The sequence below is a fragment of the Hippocampus bargibanti genome, linkage group LG08, assembly GCF_051943395.1.
Source record: "Hippocampus bargibanti isolate YZ-2025 linkage group LG08, ASM5194339v1, whole genome shotgun sequence".
In the NCBI taxonomy this organism is placed as follows: Eukaryota; Metazoa; Chordata; class Actinopteri; order Syngnathiformes; family Syngnathidae; genus Hippocampus; species Hippocampus bargibanti.
Window position 1 is genome coordinate 2760785 of NC_142741.1, and position 16716 is coordinate 2777500.

Below are 16716 nucleotides of genomic sequence, written 5' to 3' on the forward strand. Positions count from 1 at the left end.
TTACATAGATTTTTACTAGATTTTTGGTAGTAAATTAATTCAAGCGATAAAAAAAATCTGAGGAGCCATTTAGGCCAGCAGAGAAGGCCTTGCAGGCCCTGACAGTCCACCACTGCTGTACAGCATCTGTATATATGCCTGTTATGTAAATACACACTGACATCTACACTATATTAGCTAGCTAGCCAGCTAGCTGTTGACTATCTATTTGAGTTATTCCCGGTTGAACGGGGTCACCGTTGCTGGCTACCTAGCTAGCTATCTATTTGCTATGTATTAGCTGTCTAACTAGCTAGCTAGTTATTTGCTACCTATTATCTGTCTAATGAGCTAGCTAGCTATCTATTAGTTATCTATTAGCTAGCCAGCTAACTGTATCTATTTGAGTTATTCCCGGTTGAATGGGGTCACAATTGCTGGCTACCTAGCTTGCAATCTATTTTCTATCTATTAGCTGTCTAATTAGCTACCTATTACCTAGCTAGCTAACTACTATTTGAGTTATTCCAGGTTGAACGGGGTCACCGTTGCTGGCTACCTCGCTAGCTATCTATTTGCTATCTATTAGCTGACTAATTAGCTAGCTAGCTATTAGTAATCTATTAGCAGTATAACTAGCTAGCTATGTATCTATTAGTTATCTATTAGCTAGCTAGCTAACTATTTAAGTTATTGCCGGATGAACGGCGTCACCGTTGCTGGCTACCTAGCTAGCTATCTATTTGCTATCTATTAGCTGTATAGTTAGCTAACTTGTTCTATTTGAGTTATTCCGGGTTGAGTGAACGCTGTCGCATGTGGCTGCCACTGCTCACCCACAGACTGAAACTGATCCTGTGACTGTAAAGTGACCTTGAGAGTATTGAAAGGTGCTGAGATATTAAATGTATTATTATTATTATTAATATTATTATTATTCTTATTATTATTTCTGCATGGCTTCCGTTGCCTGTTGTAGAAATATGGTAATTTGTCCCTCCTTACTTGCCGTCTGTTGCCTTGGTGACCGTAGCTCAGCGGAAGCTTCCCAGATTAGCAAATCTTCTACTTAGCCAGTAACGAGTAATGATTTATCATCGATGATAATAACACAACGAAAGGCTCCTCCAACTACTTTTCAACCATGGCATCCATTTTAGATGCTCTTTGGGAGGACAGAGATGTTCGTTTCGACATCACCTCACAGTAGGTTACATTTACTTATTAGCTTTGCTCGTTAATTTAGCCTAAATGCTAACTGACCGTGGTCGTGCTTTTCGACGTCGATTTATTTAGCATTTGTTTGGTCGCTTTGTACAATCAATCAATAAATTAATTGTCACTTAAATTTGTCCCTCAGGCAGATGAAAACTCGGCCTGGTGAAGTGCTAATAGATTGCTTGGACTCTATCGAAGACACGAAAGGAAATAATGGAGATCGAGGTAGCTTTGTGGTCAAACGAAAATAATGTGTGTTTTGGTGATCACAACTAATTATCTACTTGACATTTATCTAAAAATGTTTTATTTTCCTCCCGCAGGCCGACTCTTGGTGACAAATTTGAGGATTATTTGGCATTCTTCGGCCTTGCCCAAAGTAAATTTGTGTGAGTAATTATAGTTGTTAATGTCGTGTTCATTTGTCGATCGGTACATTTTATTATTATTTATTTTAACATTTGCGGACCGTTAACGCAAGAAAAAAAAGCCTGAAGAAACTATGTTTTTAACTTGTTTTATTTGCTCACATGTGAAGAGAAAAAGAAAACAAAAAACAACTGGACACTTGTACTGTAAATATGGGTTGATGCAATACAGCTAAATACAGTAAAGTCTCGTTATATCGAGATCGGATATATCGATAGTCTCGGTTATATCAATATTATTTCTATGCACGCACGGAGAAAATTACATGCAAACAGGGTCGGATATATCGATAGTCCTGGTTATATCGATATTTTTTCGGACTCCCTTGAATATCGATATAACGAGACTTTACTGAATATCAATATGCCTTTCTTGATACAGTGATACCTTGGCTTACGAACTTAATTGGTTTCCAGACAGAGTGTGTAAGTCGAAAAGTGTGTATCCCAAAAAATAATTTCCCATAAGAAACCATTTAAATGAGAATAATCTGTTCCCAGGTCCACATAAAACATAATTTTCTCGTTTCTAATTGTCTTAGCCTTAAAACTACATACCTTATTTTATGTATAATAAATGTGCTGTGGTATTATAATTAAAGAAATAAACTGTACTATATAATAAAGTCGTTTTATTTACCTCTTTGATGGCTTGATGGAATGGAGTGGCCGGTTTCATCAGCATAAAACACTTGATGAGGAACGTAGCCTTCTTTCACCATCTTGAGGAATGATCCCTTGTAAGTGCTTTCTCTGCGATCATTTTACCTAGTTCCTCATCAATTGTGTCCTGTTTAGCTGGGTTGATAGCTTTTTGCATTAAGTGTACTCATGGCTTGTGCGGGTTGTTTGTGGAGCCTGATTGATGGGATATTTTAACCTTGCAGTCTACACTTTGAACTATCAAAGTTGAAACTCTCACTGTCGTCTGCCTGTCCTCTTAATGTTTAAACCACCTCCACCCACTGCTGCGTTCTTTACCAATCACGTGGCTTTAACTATATATAAAGGACAAAAACAGTCGGCTGCCATTTTGTTGTTAGAAGAACAGGCTCGTTCGCGGCTCCCTGTGTCTGAAAAAGGTTTGTATGCCAAGGTAAAGTTCGTATGTCAAGGTAAAATTTTCATAAATGTAACGTTTATAAACCGAGAAGTTCGTAAGCCAAGCGGTTCGTAAACCGAGATATCACTGTATTATTTTTTTACATTTGCGGACCGTTAAACGCAAGAAAAAAAACGTTTTTAAGCTGTTTTATTTGCTTCATTTCACGTCAACTGACAAGAAAGCTCTCATCTTAAAATTGTGCATTCCATAACAGCCTGAAAAGTCTTATTTACCTGATAAATGAAATTTATTATTATTATTATTATTATTATTATTATTATTATTATTATATTATTATGATTATTGAGTTGTCACATCTAAAAAACATCCACTATAAACCAGAGCAATTTTGTTTGTTTTTTTCAGCTGTGGGATACAACTCCATCATTAACATCACGACAAGAACAGCAAATTCTGTATGTACACCTTTTGTATCTACTATATTGTCATATTTAATCATCCTTTGTACTGATTTTGAAAACGTTTTGGCGATAAGAAATAATAGAAATAATAGTTCCAAAATCCATCGTTTTTTGGGGGGGATTTTAATCACTATCTAACTTTATTAACTCAGCATTTTAACAGTTTTATCTGTCATACCACTGTAAACATATTTAAAAATATTGTCATGACAACCGGCGCATTGTTTTGAATCATAGAATGTGCAAGGATTTTTTTTTTTTTTTTACATGCACTTTAGTTCTGTCATTTTTGTATGTTTTTATAAAGTACGTTATCCTTTTCTTTGGGTAGATGATGGCACTGATTAATGGTACTTTCACTAATTTGATACTCAATGGTTTGGCATTAAAAGTATGGTAATTGAAGAAATTAAATTTGTATGTCAAGGCACCAGGGTCATAAAAAAAATTGATATAATATATAAAGGACGACCGACACCATTTTTTTGTTTCCTAACTGACATCAGGAAAAAACGTTTTATAGCATCTAAAATACCCAAAACACGCAGGTTGATATTTTTAGTCAAATGCAAAACACCAATAAAAATGACTTCAAGTGTCCCAAAATTACTTCAAAATGACCTCGGAGATGCCGAGTTTCAGAAGGCCCCGCCCCCTTGTTCGTGATGTCACGCCAGGACGTCTTGCCTTGCTCTAGAATCAAAACAATGGCTTCAGATTCGGAGAAGATGCTTTCTTATTACTCATCCAGTTATGAATATGATTCAAATAGTTCTGAAGAGGAAAGCATACATGTTTGCAATCGATTAAAAGAGTCCTTCCGTATCAATTCGAGCCGTCAGGACTCCAATGTAGCGTCCTAGAAAATGCACAAGATGGCGCCCAAGCTCCGTTGGAAATGGGCTGATTTGCCTGCTGGGAATTTGTGTCAACTAGTATCAAATAGTAGTCTTGGTGCAACACACAACGATTCACCATCACGTTATTTATGTGTTTTCCTTCTAATTCCGCCATCAACACGAAGTTTTCAGACCAAACACAGTACCCAAAATGCATTGTGTGTCAGGGGGCATTCCCTCCGTGACGTCACGTCAGGAATCGTCACCAACTCGAAAACAAGACTTCCTGAATATTCAGCGCGAGTCATAAAACGCAAAAAAAAAAAAAGGCGTCGGTTGTCCTTTAAATGGAGATGCAAAGTCACTGATTCACCTTCACTGATTTATTTATTTTTGGCTTCAGAAACTTCGAGGGCAAACCGAAGCTCTCTACATCCTAACCAAGTCTAACAATACAAGATTTGAATTCATATTCACCAACCTGATTCCAGGAAGTCCTCGTCTCTTTACATCCGTCATTGCTGTGCACAGGTATGAAAAACAAGGGAAATCCTCAACACAGTTCTACTAAATAATACTGCTTTTTTTTTTTTTGTATTTTTGACACAGGGCCTACGAGACGTCGAAAATGTACCGAGACCTGAAACTACGAGCAGCGCTTATTCAAAACAAGAACCTGCGACTTTTACCTCGTGAACAAGTCTATGACAAAATCAATGGCGTCTGGAATTTATCCAGTGATCAGGTCTGGCTTTTCATAATGAAAATGTATGCATGTATTAGGGATGTGTCGTTCGCGAACGAGCCGGTTTTTAGAGCCGGATCTCTGAAGTAAACAAAGAGAGCCGGTTCCTAACAATGAGCCGGAAATGTGAGCCGATTTTTTTTTTTTTTTTTTTTTTTGTCCTCTATTCCCCGCCCCCGGTCTTAAGTTAAAGCCGCACGTGATTGGTCGATATCCGTGGTAGAGGAGGGAGGGGAGAATTACAGACATACGCAGCAGTGAGAAGGGGGGGGGGGGCTTAAGGTAGACAGGTGGACAAATGTTATTACATTATGCTGTTATTATTATTATTCAATTATTATATTTTTTACTAGTTGGTATGATAGCATTATTAATATGAAAAGCAAATTAGTGACAGCTGATCATGGCAGGGAAAGTGAAAGTTTGTGGATGCTCTCTGTGCACATATAAATCAAGCCATATAAATAAAAATATTTTTTTACATGAGTAATTTGTTTTTCACATAATTTTACATGATTTTGGGTAGTTAATTAATTTAAGCAACCAAACAAACAAACTGATGAGCCATTTGGGAGCCAAAAGAGCCGGATCTTTTTCGTGAGCCAAGCCAAAAGAACCGACTCTCTGAAAAGAGCCGAAATTCCCATCACTAGTATTAATGTATTTATTTATTTGTTTGTTTGTTTATTCATTTCATAATAATAATAATACATTTCATTTATAAGTGCCTTTGAAAATTCTCAAGGACACTGTACAGTCACGTTATTTATGTATTTATTTATTTTATCTAGCTAGCTAGCTCGTTAGATAGTTATCCATCTAGCTATCTGTCTATCCATCTAGCTATTTATCCGTCTATTTATTTATGCTATCTATTTTATCTAGCTAGCTGGCTAGTTATCTGTCTAGCTATCTGTCTAGCTATCCGTCTAACTATAGCTAGTTATTCGTCTAGCCATCTAGCTATCTATCTATATTTATTTATTTAACTATTTTAGCTAGCTAGTTATGCGTCTAGCTATCTGTCGATCCATCTAGCTAGCTATCCGTCTAGCCATCTATTTATTTATTTATTTATTTTAGCTAGCTAGCTATCTGTCTAGCTATCCGTCTATCCATCTAGCTAGTTATCCGTCTAGCCATCTAGCTAGCGATCTATATTTATCTATTTCATCTAGCTAGCTGGCTAGCTATCTGTCTAGCTATCCGTCTAACTATAGCTATCCGTCTAGCTATCTGTCGATCCATCTAGCTAGCTATCCGTCTAGCCATCTATTTATTGATTTATTTTAGCTAGCTAGCTATCTGTCTAGCTATCCGTCTATCCATCTGGCTAGTTATCCGTCTAGCCATCTAGCTAGCGATCTATATTTATCTATTTCATCTAGCTAGCTAGCTAGTTATCCGTCTTGCTCTCTGTCTAGCTATGTGTCTGTCCATCTAGCTAGCTATCCGTCTAGCCATTTATTTATTTATTTATTTGGGATGATGCTATCTTCTAGGGTAACCTGGGAACCTTCTTTGTCACCAATGTACGGATTGTATGGCACGCCAATATGAATGAAAGCTTCAACGTCAGCATTCCTTACCTCCAGATTGTACGTATAAAAAGGTTCAATTTAAGCACTACAAGTTTTGAATCTGTATAATTTTATATACAGCTATTTTCGATGTGTATTTTAATATCTGTTTCTCTAAAAGTGGTCAATCAGAATAAGAGATTCCAAGTTTGGCTTAGCGTTGGTGATCGAGAGTTCCCGCCAGGTAAATTTATGATACTTATAGTTAAGTTTATTTTTAATTTATTTTGTGAATGACAAATATCTATTTTTTTTTTTAAGAGTGGCGGCTACGTGCTAGGGTTTAAGATTGACCCCGTGGATAAGCTTCAAGATGCTCTTAAAGAAATCAACTCGCTGCACAAGGTGTACTCGGCCAACCCAATCTTTGGGGTGGATTACGAAATGGAAGAAAAGGTACGCCAACATACTAGCGCGTCTCGGTAAATTCAAATATATTTGGGGAAATAGTATCAGTGGTTAAAAAAAATACAAAAAAGTCAACTACACTACATAGATATTTTTGATTACGTTTGATTCAGTTGTTTTTAAAGTGCGATACAAATCATTATGTATTGTATTGATAGTTAGAACTTAAAGGACAACCGACACCATTTTTTTGGTTTCCTAACTGACAGCGGTTCCTACTGTACATGATAATAATAATATTAATAATAATACATTTCATCTATAAGCGCCTTTCAAAACTCTCAAGGTCACTTTACAGTCACAGGATCAGTCTTTCTGTGGGAAAGCAGCGGCAGCCACGCGCGCCAGCGGTCACTCAACCCGGAAGTCACTCAAATAGATAGAAAGCTCGCTAGTTCGCCAATAGATAGCCAACAGATACCTAGTTAGATAGCCAGTCAGCGAGATAGCTAATACATAGCCAGCTAGATAGCTAATAGCTAGCTAGCGAGCCAGCCAGATAACTAATAGATCGCAAATAGCCAGCAAAAGATAATAATAATAATAATAATACCTTTCAAAACTCTTAATCTCATGGTGGTACAGGGTGTTAGCTGTAAAATTCTAAAATGTTGATTTTCTAAATTTTATAAACATTATTCTAAAATGGCAATTTTCAAGATTTTTTAAAAAATATATAAAATGGCGATTTTCTAAATTTGACCTAGAGCGCCATTCCCGAATTAGTGCATTTTTTTTCTTGTTTGAGTGCCGATAAAGCGTTGGCCATGCCATCTCTGGCAGTTTTTTTCTCTTCCACAAGGGGGTAGCATTTCCCCATTTTTTTTTTCCCCATGCACTTTTTTCCAGCTTCAGCTGTTGTTAAAGCACTATATAAACCAATATGTATTGCATTATATTTTGGACAACCGCCCTCATTTCAAGCTCTTATAACTCCAAACCCATATAACTTAGAAATTAACCCTTTTTACTGATGAAAAAATAGAATCTAAGGTTTTTTGTGCTACATTAAATGTTTATGTAGTCCAAAAACCCAATATTCCGTGTCCTGGAATTCAAGTGACAATGACAAAAACCCTGGCAACTGGCGTAGGACACATTTTTTGCACATATCTGGCAGTGAATGAGTTAACAAACAACTAAAATCAAATTTTAATAAACAAAATTTTCCAACCCTGGCTTGTTGTCTTAGTGACTTTTGTCCTTTACTTCTAGCCGCTGCCCCTGGAAGAAGTGACGCAGGAGCAGCCTCCCGATGACGTGGAAATCGAGCCGGACGACCAAACGGATGCTTTCACTGTGAGTGGCAGCGTTTGTCTTCGTCACTCTCTGTACGCCTGCCTGGGGGTGTTGGGGTTGGGGGGGGGGGGATAATCTCGTGGGTTTAATGTTTCCAGCTCCCAAAAATAGCCGCTGACTACTACATGCAACTTCATGAACACCCACACAAATGTATTCAACTTCTATTCCAAAAATCATAATGTTAAAACCTAAACTTGAAGTCAATAATGTAGAAGGCGGATGAAGCTCAGGCAAGCATCCCAACTTATCTATTAGCTAGCTACCTAGCTGGCTATATTTGCTATCCATTTGCTATCTGTTAGTTATCAGGCTAGCTAGCTAGCTATGTAGCTGGCTATTTATTAGCTATATGGCTATCTTGCTAGTTGGCTAACTGTCCAGCTGGCTATCTATTAGCTATCTGTTTGCTAGCTAGCTTTCTATCTATTTAAGTTACTTTCGGGTTGAGTGAACGCTGGCTCACACTTAAAGTTATCTAGTTAGCTACCGAGCTATCTATTTGCTATCTTTGAGCTGTCTAGCTGGCTATCTGGCTAGCTATCTAGCTGGCTATTTGGCTAGCTATCTAAGAGCTATCTATAAACTGTCTAGCTATCTAGCTGACTATCTATCTAATGGCTATCTATTAGCTAGCTAGATAGCTTTCTATCTATTTGAGTTACTTCCGGGTTGAGTGAACACTGGCGCATGTGGCTGCCGCTGCTCACCCGCAGAAAAACGTATCCTGTGACTGTAAAGTGTCCTTTAGAATTTTGAAAGGTGCTTAGAAATTTATTATTATTATTATTATTATTATTATTATTAATATTGTTATTATTGTTATTATTATTATTATTATTTGTCATCTAAACAAAAAACAAATGAATAAATTCAAAGCCAATTTATAAACTGAATATAAATTGGATTTGATTGGATTTACTTGCAGTGGAGAAATTTACATTTCACAGCAGCTGAGTGATCAAAGGAAGAGGAAAGGAAAGGAAGAAGTAGAAAAACAAAATACAGGAGCTGCTGTAAAGACAGCCACTCTTACGGAGACATCTTGAAGTCAAAAAAACGAAATAACAAATAATATGACAAAAATATCCTTCCTGCTATCTATATTTCTTACTTTTTTTATTATTGTGTGCTCACAGGCATACTTCGCCGATTGCAACAAGGTAATGTCCCCATTTTATTCACGCTTTCAACCAATGGTCGCTCGTAGATACTCATGTCAAACCTTTTTTTTTATGTTCACGTGCTTCTATTTCTTCAAGCAACAAGACCGCGAACCTGTTTTTTCGGAGGAGCTCGGCCTCGCCATTGAGAAACTGAGGGACGGATTTACGCTTCAAGGACTGTGGGAAGTCATGAACTGAAATATTCCATTATAGTGATACCTCGGTTTACGAACCCCTTTTTCTTACGAACTTTTCGGTTTACGAATGTTAACTTTATGAACATTTTACCTTGGCATACAAACTATTTTTCGGGATACACACGGACCTGCCACTATGAGTGGTGTGTCGTTCGCGAACAAGCCCGTTCTCCTGATGAGAAAATGGCAGTCGGCTTGTTTTGGTCCTCTAGTTCAAAGGCAGAGTGTAGACTGCAAGGTTAAAATTCCCATCAATCAGGCTCCACAAGTAACCCGCACAAGCCATCTGTACACTTGATGCAAAAAGCTATTAACCCAGCTAAACAGAACACAATTGATGAGGAACTAGGTAAAATTATCGCAGAGAAAGCACCTACAAGGGATCATTCCTTAAGATGGTGCAAGAAGAAGGCTACGTTCCTCATCAAGTGTTTAATGCTGATGAAAGCGGCCACTCCATTCCATCAAGCCATCAACGACCATCACAAAGGTAAATAAAACGACTTTGTTATACAGTACAGTTTATTTCTTTAATGATAATACCATAGCACATTTATTATACATAAAATAATGTATCTTTTGTGTAGTTTTAAGGCTTATTTAGTAGAATAGGATGTTTTATGGGGACCTGGGAATGGATTATTCTCATTTTAATAGTTTCCTATGGGAAATTATTTTTTGGGATACACACTTAGCGCCTTACACACTCTGTCTGGGAACCAATTAAGTTCGTAAGCCAAGGTATCACTGTATTCACACATCATGTACATATCGGGATAATAGAAACCAGATTTTATAGTACTTATCAGTAATTTATGCGGAATATATTTATTGTCCACATAGCTCTGTATTATGTGCATTTTTTTTTTTGTTTTAAAGGAAAGAAAAATCCGGATACGATTCGTCTATGTCGCACATCGTTTTGGACCTAACGGATGATATGTATAAGAAGGGAAACAGTTTCTAAAAACGGCACTGTGGTATTTAAATAATGCTGAAAGTGTCATCGCCTATAGCAGCAACTGTTTGCTCAGTGTGGCTACATGCTAATACTAGTTAGCACCGTTATGGATTTATGGCTTTCTGTCCCGAGGATACCAAACATGTGAGCAATAAGTACTCAAATGAATGTGAATAAAGTATTTTTTGATTTATTGACATTGTTGTAAATGTTAGCCTACATTTTCTTCATGCTACATGCTAATACTGGTTAGCACAGTTATGGATTTATGGCTTCCTGTCCCGAGGATACCAAACATGTGAGCAATAAGTACTCAAACGAGTGTGACTAAAGTATTTTTGATCTGTTGACATTGTTGTTTAATGTTAGCCTACATTGACCACATGCTACATGCTAATACTGGCTAGCGCAGTCATGGATTTATGGCTTCCTGACCCTATGATACCAAATGTGAGGAATAAGTATTCAAATGAACGTGACTAAGGTACTTTTTGATCCATTGACTTTGTTGTAAACATTACCCTACATTTACCCCAAGCTACATGCTAATACTGGTTAGCACAGTTATTGGGTTTATTACTTCCTGTCTTTGGCGAATGACCCTCCTAACAAGATCAAGTTAGCAACTTGAAAAGAGCTATATAAGTACAGCAAATTGGATATGAGTTCTTCTGAGTTCTTCTCAGTTCTTCTCGGTTCTTCTCAGTTGAGGTAGAGAAAAAGCTCATTGGTTATTTTTATATCCAGGCTGCTAACAATGCCGTTACCATTCATCAGGGTGACGAGGCTCCTCAGTTGTTTTTACCGCATGACAGCTGTCTGTGGCCTCCGATAGGACCGAACTGAATTCCTCCATGATGGGGCGCCGGGCTAAATTTAGAGGAGCTCTGTTATATCCCCTGTCACCTCAGATGTGAGCACTTTCAAACTCTGCTCTTTCACAGCAGCCGGTCAGTCGTCTCCGCGTTGGTGCGCCTCCCATCTGTTCGCGACCACCATGGACCCTCGAGGGTTGAAGGAAGATCTGCGCCTCTTTCAGAGCACCTTACTTCAGGACGGACTCAAAGAGCTCTTGAATGAAAATAAGTTGGTGGACTGCGTCCTGAAGGTAGGCGATAAGAGAATCCCCTGCCATAGGCTCATCCTGGCCGCATGTAGCCCTTACTTCCGGGAGCTTTACTTCACTGAAGATGGGACCGAAGTGGACAAGAAGGAGGTGGTTTTGGAGGATCTTGACCCCGTTGTCATGGAAGCGGTTGTGAACTACATGTACTCGGCGGAGATTGACATCAACGACGACAACGTGCAGGACGTCATGGCGGTAGCCGGTCGTTTCCAGATTCCTTCCGTGTTCACGGTGTGCGTGAACTTTCTCCAACAGACGCTAACCGTGAAGAACTGCCTTGCAATTTACAGGCTTGGGCTGATGCTCAACTGCCCCAGACTAGCGATAGCGGCTCGAGATTACATCGCAGATCGATTTGTGACCATCGCCAAAGACGAGGACTTTTTGGAACTGGCTCCTCCTGAACTCTTCGCTCTGATTGGAGCAGACGCCCTGAATGTGGAAAAAGAAGAGGTGGTCTTTGAGACCCTCATGAGGTGGATCAGGAAAGACAAGGAGAATCGAATAAAGTCCTTACGGGAAGCTTTTGAGTGCATCCGTTTCCGTTTACTCCCTGAGAAGTACTTCAAGGAAAAGGTAGAAAAAGACGAGCTCATCAAGAGCGATCCGGAGATTTCCAAGAAAATCAAAGAGATCAAGGAAGCGTTTGCGGGGAAGTTGCCCGAGAAGAAAAAGGACGATGCGGAAGGCGAGGAAGCCAAATCGCCCGGCTACCTGAATGATACGCGCAGATACGGCATGTTCGCTAAAGACTTGGTGCTGATGATCAACGACACAGCTGCGGTGGCATACGACGGCCAGGAAAACGAATGCTTTTTGGCCACCATGACTGAACAAATTCCCCGAAACCACGTCAGTCTGGTATCGAAGAAGAACAACCTTTACGTGTTGGGTGGACTCTTTGTCGACGAAGACAACAAAGACAACCCACTGCAGTGTTATTTCTACCAGGTAGGACTCCGTCTCTGTAGGCATCATCTGTACTTTGAAAGGGTTGGACTGTTCGCCCCTCATCTGAAGATCTTTGTCAGCGAACTAAGGTTGTGCTGGTAACTCTGGCCTCTTATCACTAATGGACCGACATGGCCCTGCCAGACCTTTGCTCTGATAGGTCCCTGTGCCGGACCCTTGCTCTGATAGGTCACTGCTCTAAGTTTGGGGGGGTAGTGGAACACTCCCTTAAACCAATTTGATTACTTCTATTCTATCCCTAGCTCTGATTTCACCTTATTAGCCAATCTGATTACGTCTCCACTCTGATTACCTTTACAGTTCTATCCCCGGCTCTGGATTCACCTCATTAGCCAATATGATTACCTCTCATGCAGTGGTTCTTAAACTGGGTTCGATCGAACCCGAGGGGTTCGGTGAGTCGGTCTCAGGGGTTCAGTGGATCCTCTGCCGCAGAGTTCCACCCACCCCTCAGTCTAGTCTGCAGTTAGTGCTCACAGTCATTGAAGCTGGTGGGGTTCGGTGCCTCCAACAAGATTAAGAACCACTGCTCCAATGTCTATCCCTGGCTCTGGTTTACCTCATTAGCATTGCTAAGCCGACGTGGTATCAATTTAAGAAGTCTGTTGTAAGCACAGTCTAAATTAAACAACCATGGGCATTTAGTGAATGGTTTTGGTGGGACCAAGTAGGACTTTAAATCTTAGCATCTACAACAGTACTATAAATGACCTCGACCAGGAACCGTCAGATGCTCAAGTCCTCCTTTTTAGGGAGTCCTCAAATCCGGGTCACTGAACCAATTCGGTTTCCTCGGTTCTTATGTTGATAAACTTGAGGAAGGAGCCAACGAAATGTTATGAATGAGTTTAATTTTGTATAAAGGATAATTTGTAGTATGGATGAGAAGCTTTGACACCTCGTATCTGCCCTTTGACTGACCAGCGACCAATCCAGTGTGCGCTATACCGACCCCTTCTTAAAACCTCTTTCCAGATGGACAGTCTCGGCGGAAGTTGGATTGCGTTGCCCCCCATGCCGTCCCCCAGGTGCTTGTTCGCCATGGGGGAGTCGGACAATCTCATTTTCGCTGTGGCGGGTAAAGACTTGGAGAGTAACGAATCCCATGACACCGTTTTATGCTACGACACCGAGTAAGTAACTGCTATCTATGTCTACGTTTGTTATGACTTTGCTTTAATTTTATTTGTTCTTCAATCCGACATATTTAGAAAGATGAAGTGGAGCGAAACTAAAAAGTTGCCCTTGAGGATTCACGGACACAGTGTGGTCTCTGAAAACGGGCTGGTTTACTGTATTGGCGGCAAAACAGATGATAAGTAAGTACAGTGATACCTCGGTTTAATGAACCCCTTGGTTTACGAACTTTTCGGTCTACGAACGTTAAATTTATGAAAATTTTACCTTGGCATACAAACTATTTTTCGTTATACACACGGAGCGCCACAATGTGTGATGTGTCAGAGTCAGAAAATGGCAGCCAACTTATTTTTGTCCTCTATTCCCCGCCCCCAGTCTTTGGTTAAAGCCACGTGATTGGTCAAGAACGCAGCCATGGGGGGGGGGTTAGACATTAAAGAGACAGGCAGACAACATAGAGGGATAAAATGGATAGACAACAGTGACATTTGGACTCGTTTCAACTTTGATAGTTCAAAGGCAGAGTGTAGACTGCAAGGTTAAAATTCCATCAATCAGGCTCCACAAATAACCCGCACAAGCCATCTGGACAATTGATGCAAAAAGCTATGAACACAGCTAAACAGAACACATTTGATGAGGAACTAGGTAAAATGATCGCAGAGAACGCACCTACAAGGGATCATTCCTCAAGATGGTGAAAGAAGGCTACATTCAGTGTTTAATGGTGATGAAAGCGGCCACTCCATTCCATCAAGCCATCAACGACCATCACAAAGGTAAATAAAACCACTTCATTATATAATACTGTTTATTTCTTTAATCATAATACCATAGCACATTTATTATACATAAAATAAGGTATTTTTTTGTGTAGTTTAAACAATTAGAAAGTAGAAAATTATGTTTTATGGGGACCTGGGAACGGATTATTCTCATTTTTATGGTTTCCTATGGGAAATATGTTTTTGGAATACACACTTTTTGCCTTACACACTCTGGCTTACGAACTTACTTGATTCCCAGACAAAGTATTACTGTAGTATTTTTCCCCACCATGAGATCTTATATTTATAATCTGACCTGTCATATTTTAACACAGCAAGCCAACCAATAAGATGTTCGCATACAACCACAAGCGATCCGAGTGGAAAGATGTGGCTTCCATGAAGACTCCGCGCTCCATGTTCGGCGCGGTCATCCACAAAGGGAGGATTATCGTGGCCGGAGGAGTCAACGAAGAAGGTCTCACTGCTACCTGTGAAGCGTACGATTTTTCAACCAACAAGTACGTGGAGCGCTGTCCCCAAGTCAGAGATTTAAGTGATACATTAGTAAAACATAGTCTTCTTGATTTGAATATCACGCCCCTGGACGTCCCAAGCACCAACAATTATGAAACAACAGAACGTAGACATTTGAATTGGTTGTCCTTTCCACAAATTTATACTAATACTACTACTACTAATAATAATAATAATAATACAGTAAAGTCTCGTTATATCGATATCGGATATATCGATAGTCCCGGTTATATCGATACTATTTCTATGCACGCACGGAGAAAATTACATGCAAACAGGGTCGGATATATCGATAGTCCCGGTTATATCGATATTTTTGCGGACTCCCTTGAATATCGATATAACGAGACTTTACTGTAATAATAATAATAATAATTTCATTTATAAGCACCTTTCAAAACTCTCAAGGTCACTTTACAGTCACAGGATAGGTTTTTCTGTGGATGAGCAGCGGCAGTCACACGTGCCAGCGTTCACTCAACCCGGAAGTAACTCAAATGGATAGAAAGCTAGATAGCTAGCTAGCTAATAGATAGCCAGCTAGATAGCTAGCCAGCCAGCTAGACAGCTAATAGATAACCATTAGATAGCTAGCCAAATAGCCAGCTAGATAGCTAGCCAGATAGCCAGCTATACAGCTAAAAGATAGCAAATAGATAGCTCTGTAGCTAGCTGGATAACTTTAAGTGTGAGTTCATGACCAAAACTGGCTGGCTACCTAGCTTCTTACCTAGCTGGCTATCTACTTGCTATCTATTAGCTAGCTATCTGGCTTGCTACCTAGCTAGCTATCGATTTGCTATATATATTTGCTGTCTATTAGCTAGCTATCTGGCTGGATACCTAGCTTGCTACCTAGTTGGCTCTCTATTTGCTATCTATTTGCTGTCTATTAGCTAGCTATCTGGTTGGCTATCTATTTTCTGTATTAGCTAGCTATATGGCTGGCTACCTAGCTAACTATATATTTGCTGTCTCTTAGCTAGCTTTCTGGCTGGTTACCTAGCTTTCTACTTAGCTGGCTATCTATTTGCTATATATTTGCTGTCTATTAGCTACCTAGCTAGCTTTCGATCTATTTGAGTTATTCCGGGTTGAGTGAACGCTGGCGCTGCTGCTCGCCCACAGAACAAAACTAACCCTGTGACTGTAGAGTGACTTTCAGAGTTTCCATTGTGGGCCTTCTAAGCATGAAACTTTTAAATATGATCACTTCTATTCTATCTATTCTCTATCAACCGCGTACGCAAGACCGTAGTCAGTCTTTGTAGTCATCTCATGTCTTTCAAATTTCCATTCTTTTCTCTTGCATTTGTACCAATTTGACCTTGATCTGCGAACATCTCGCACAGGTGGTCACCATTTACAGAGTTTCCCCAAGAGAGGAGTTCCATCAACCTGGTCAGCTGCGGAGGACTTTTATACGCCATCGGAGGCTTCGCCATGGTGCAGAACGACAACAAGGAGTGCGAGCCCGTTGAAGTCGTGGACATCTGGCAGTAAGTGACTAGATGGGACGTTACGGTGCGGAGTTGTTCTATTGTAAGTTTACTGTCTTTACAGGTATGAAGATGAGAAGAAGGAATGGACGGGGATGATCCGAGAAATGCGTTACGCCGCGGGCGCCTCCTGCGCGTCCATGCGGCTCAACGTAGCCCGTATGGCTAAACTCTAACAACTCAAGTATATTTACATTTATATTCAAGGTGACGTGACACGACTATCATCACGGATCTTCTGGTTTGACATTTTAGTGGCCGTCATCACAAGTTGTTTTATTGATGAGAAGGTTTCTTCAGCCGTCATCCGTACTTCCTTAAAGGTGTT

The 16716-nt window shown here is 39.8% G+C and overlaps 2 protein-coding genes across 2 annotated transcripts in view; both read left to right on the plus strand.

Annotated features, from left to right (window-relative positions):
- Positions 1-1018: 1018 nt before the first annotated feature.
- Positions 1019-10834, plus strand: bbs5 (Bardet-Biedl syndrome 5). The gene is made up of 12 exons (XM_089003109.1): positions 1019-1185; positions 1340-1422; positions 1521-1586; positions 3097-3146; positions 4395-4522; positions 4601-4736; positions 6239-6334; positions 6438-6500; positions 6578-6712; positions 7940-8023; positions 9163-9186; positions 9286-10834. Exons 1-12 carry the CDS (start codon positions 1124-1126, stop codon positions 9385-9387), a joined length of 1029 nt encoding a protein of 342 aa, XP_088859235.1. The 5' UTR covers positions 1019-1123; the 3' UTR covers positions 9388-10834.
- Positions 10835-11192: 358 nt separating this feature from the next.
- klhl41a (kelch-like family member 41a) overlaps positions 11193-16716 on the plus strand; it is a 6236-nt gene continuing 712 nt past the window's right edge. The window contains exons 1-6 of the mRNA XM_089003104.1: positions 11193-12424; positions 13421-13578; positions 13657-13764; positions 14688-14873; positions 16242-16388; positions 16453-16716. The exon at positions 16453-16716 is cut by the window's right edge and continues 712 nt beyond it. Of these exons, the coding sequence (XP_088859230.1) occupies positions 11345-12424; positions 13421-13578; positions 13657-13764; positions 14688-14873; positions 16242-16388; positions 16453-16564 (1791 nt within the window). The 5' untranslated portion in view covers positions 11193-11344 and the 3' untranslated portion in view covers positions 16565-16716. The remainder of the gene's footprint in view (positions 12425-13420; positions 13579-13656; positions 13765-14687; positions 14874-16241; positions 16389-16452) is intronic.

Coding starts and splice junctions, on each gene's coding strand:
- bbs5 (XM_089003109.1), top strand. CDS start 1,124: ATGGCATCCATTTTAGATGCTCTTTGGGAGGACAGAGATGTTCGTTTC. Junction 6,335..6,437: donor GCATTCCTTACCTCCAGATT/GTACGTATAAAA, acceptor TTTCTCTAAAAG/TGGTCAATCAGAATAAGAGA. Junction 8,024..9,162: donor ACCAAACGGATGCTTTCACT/GTGAGTGGCAGC, acceptor GTGTGCTCACAG/GCATACTTCGCCGATTGCAA.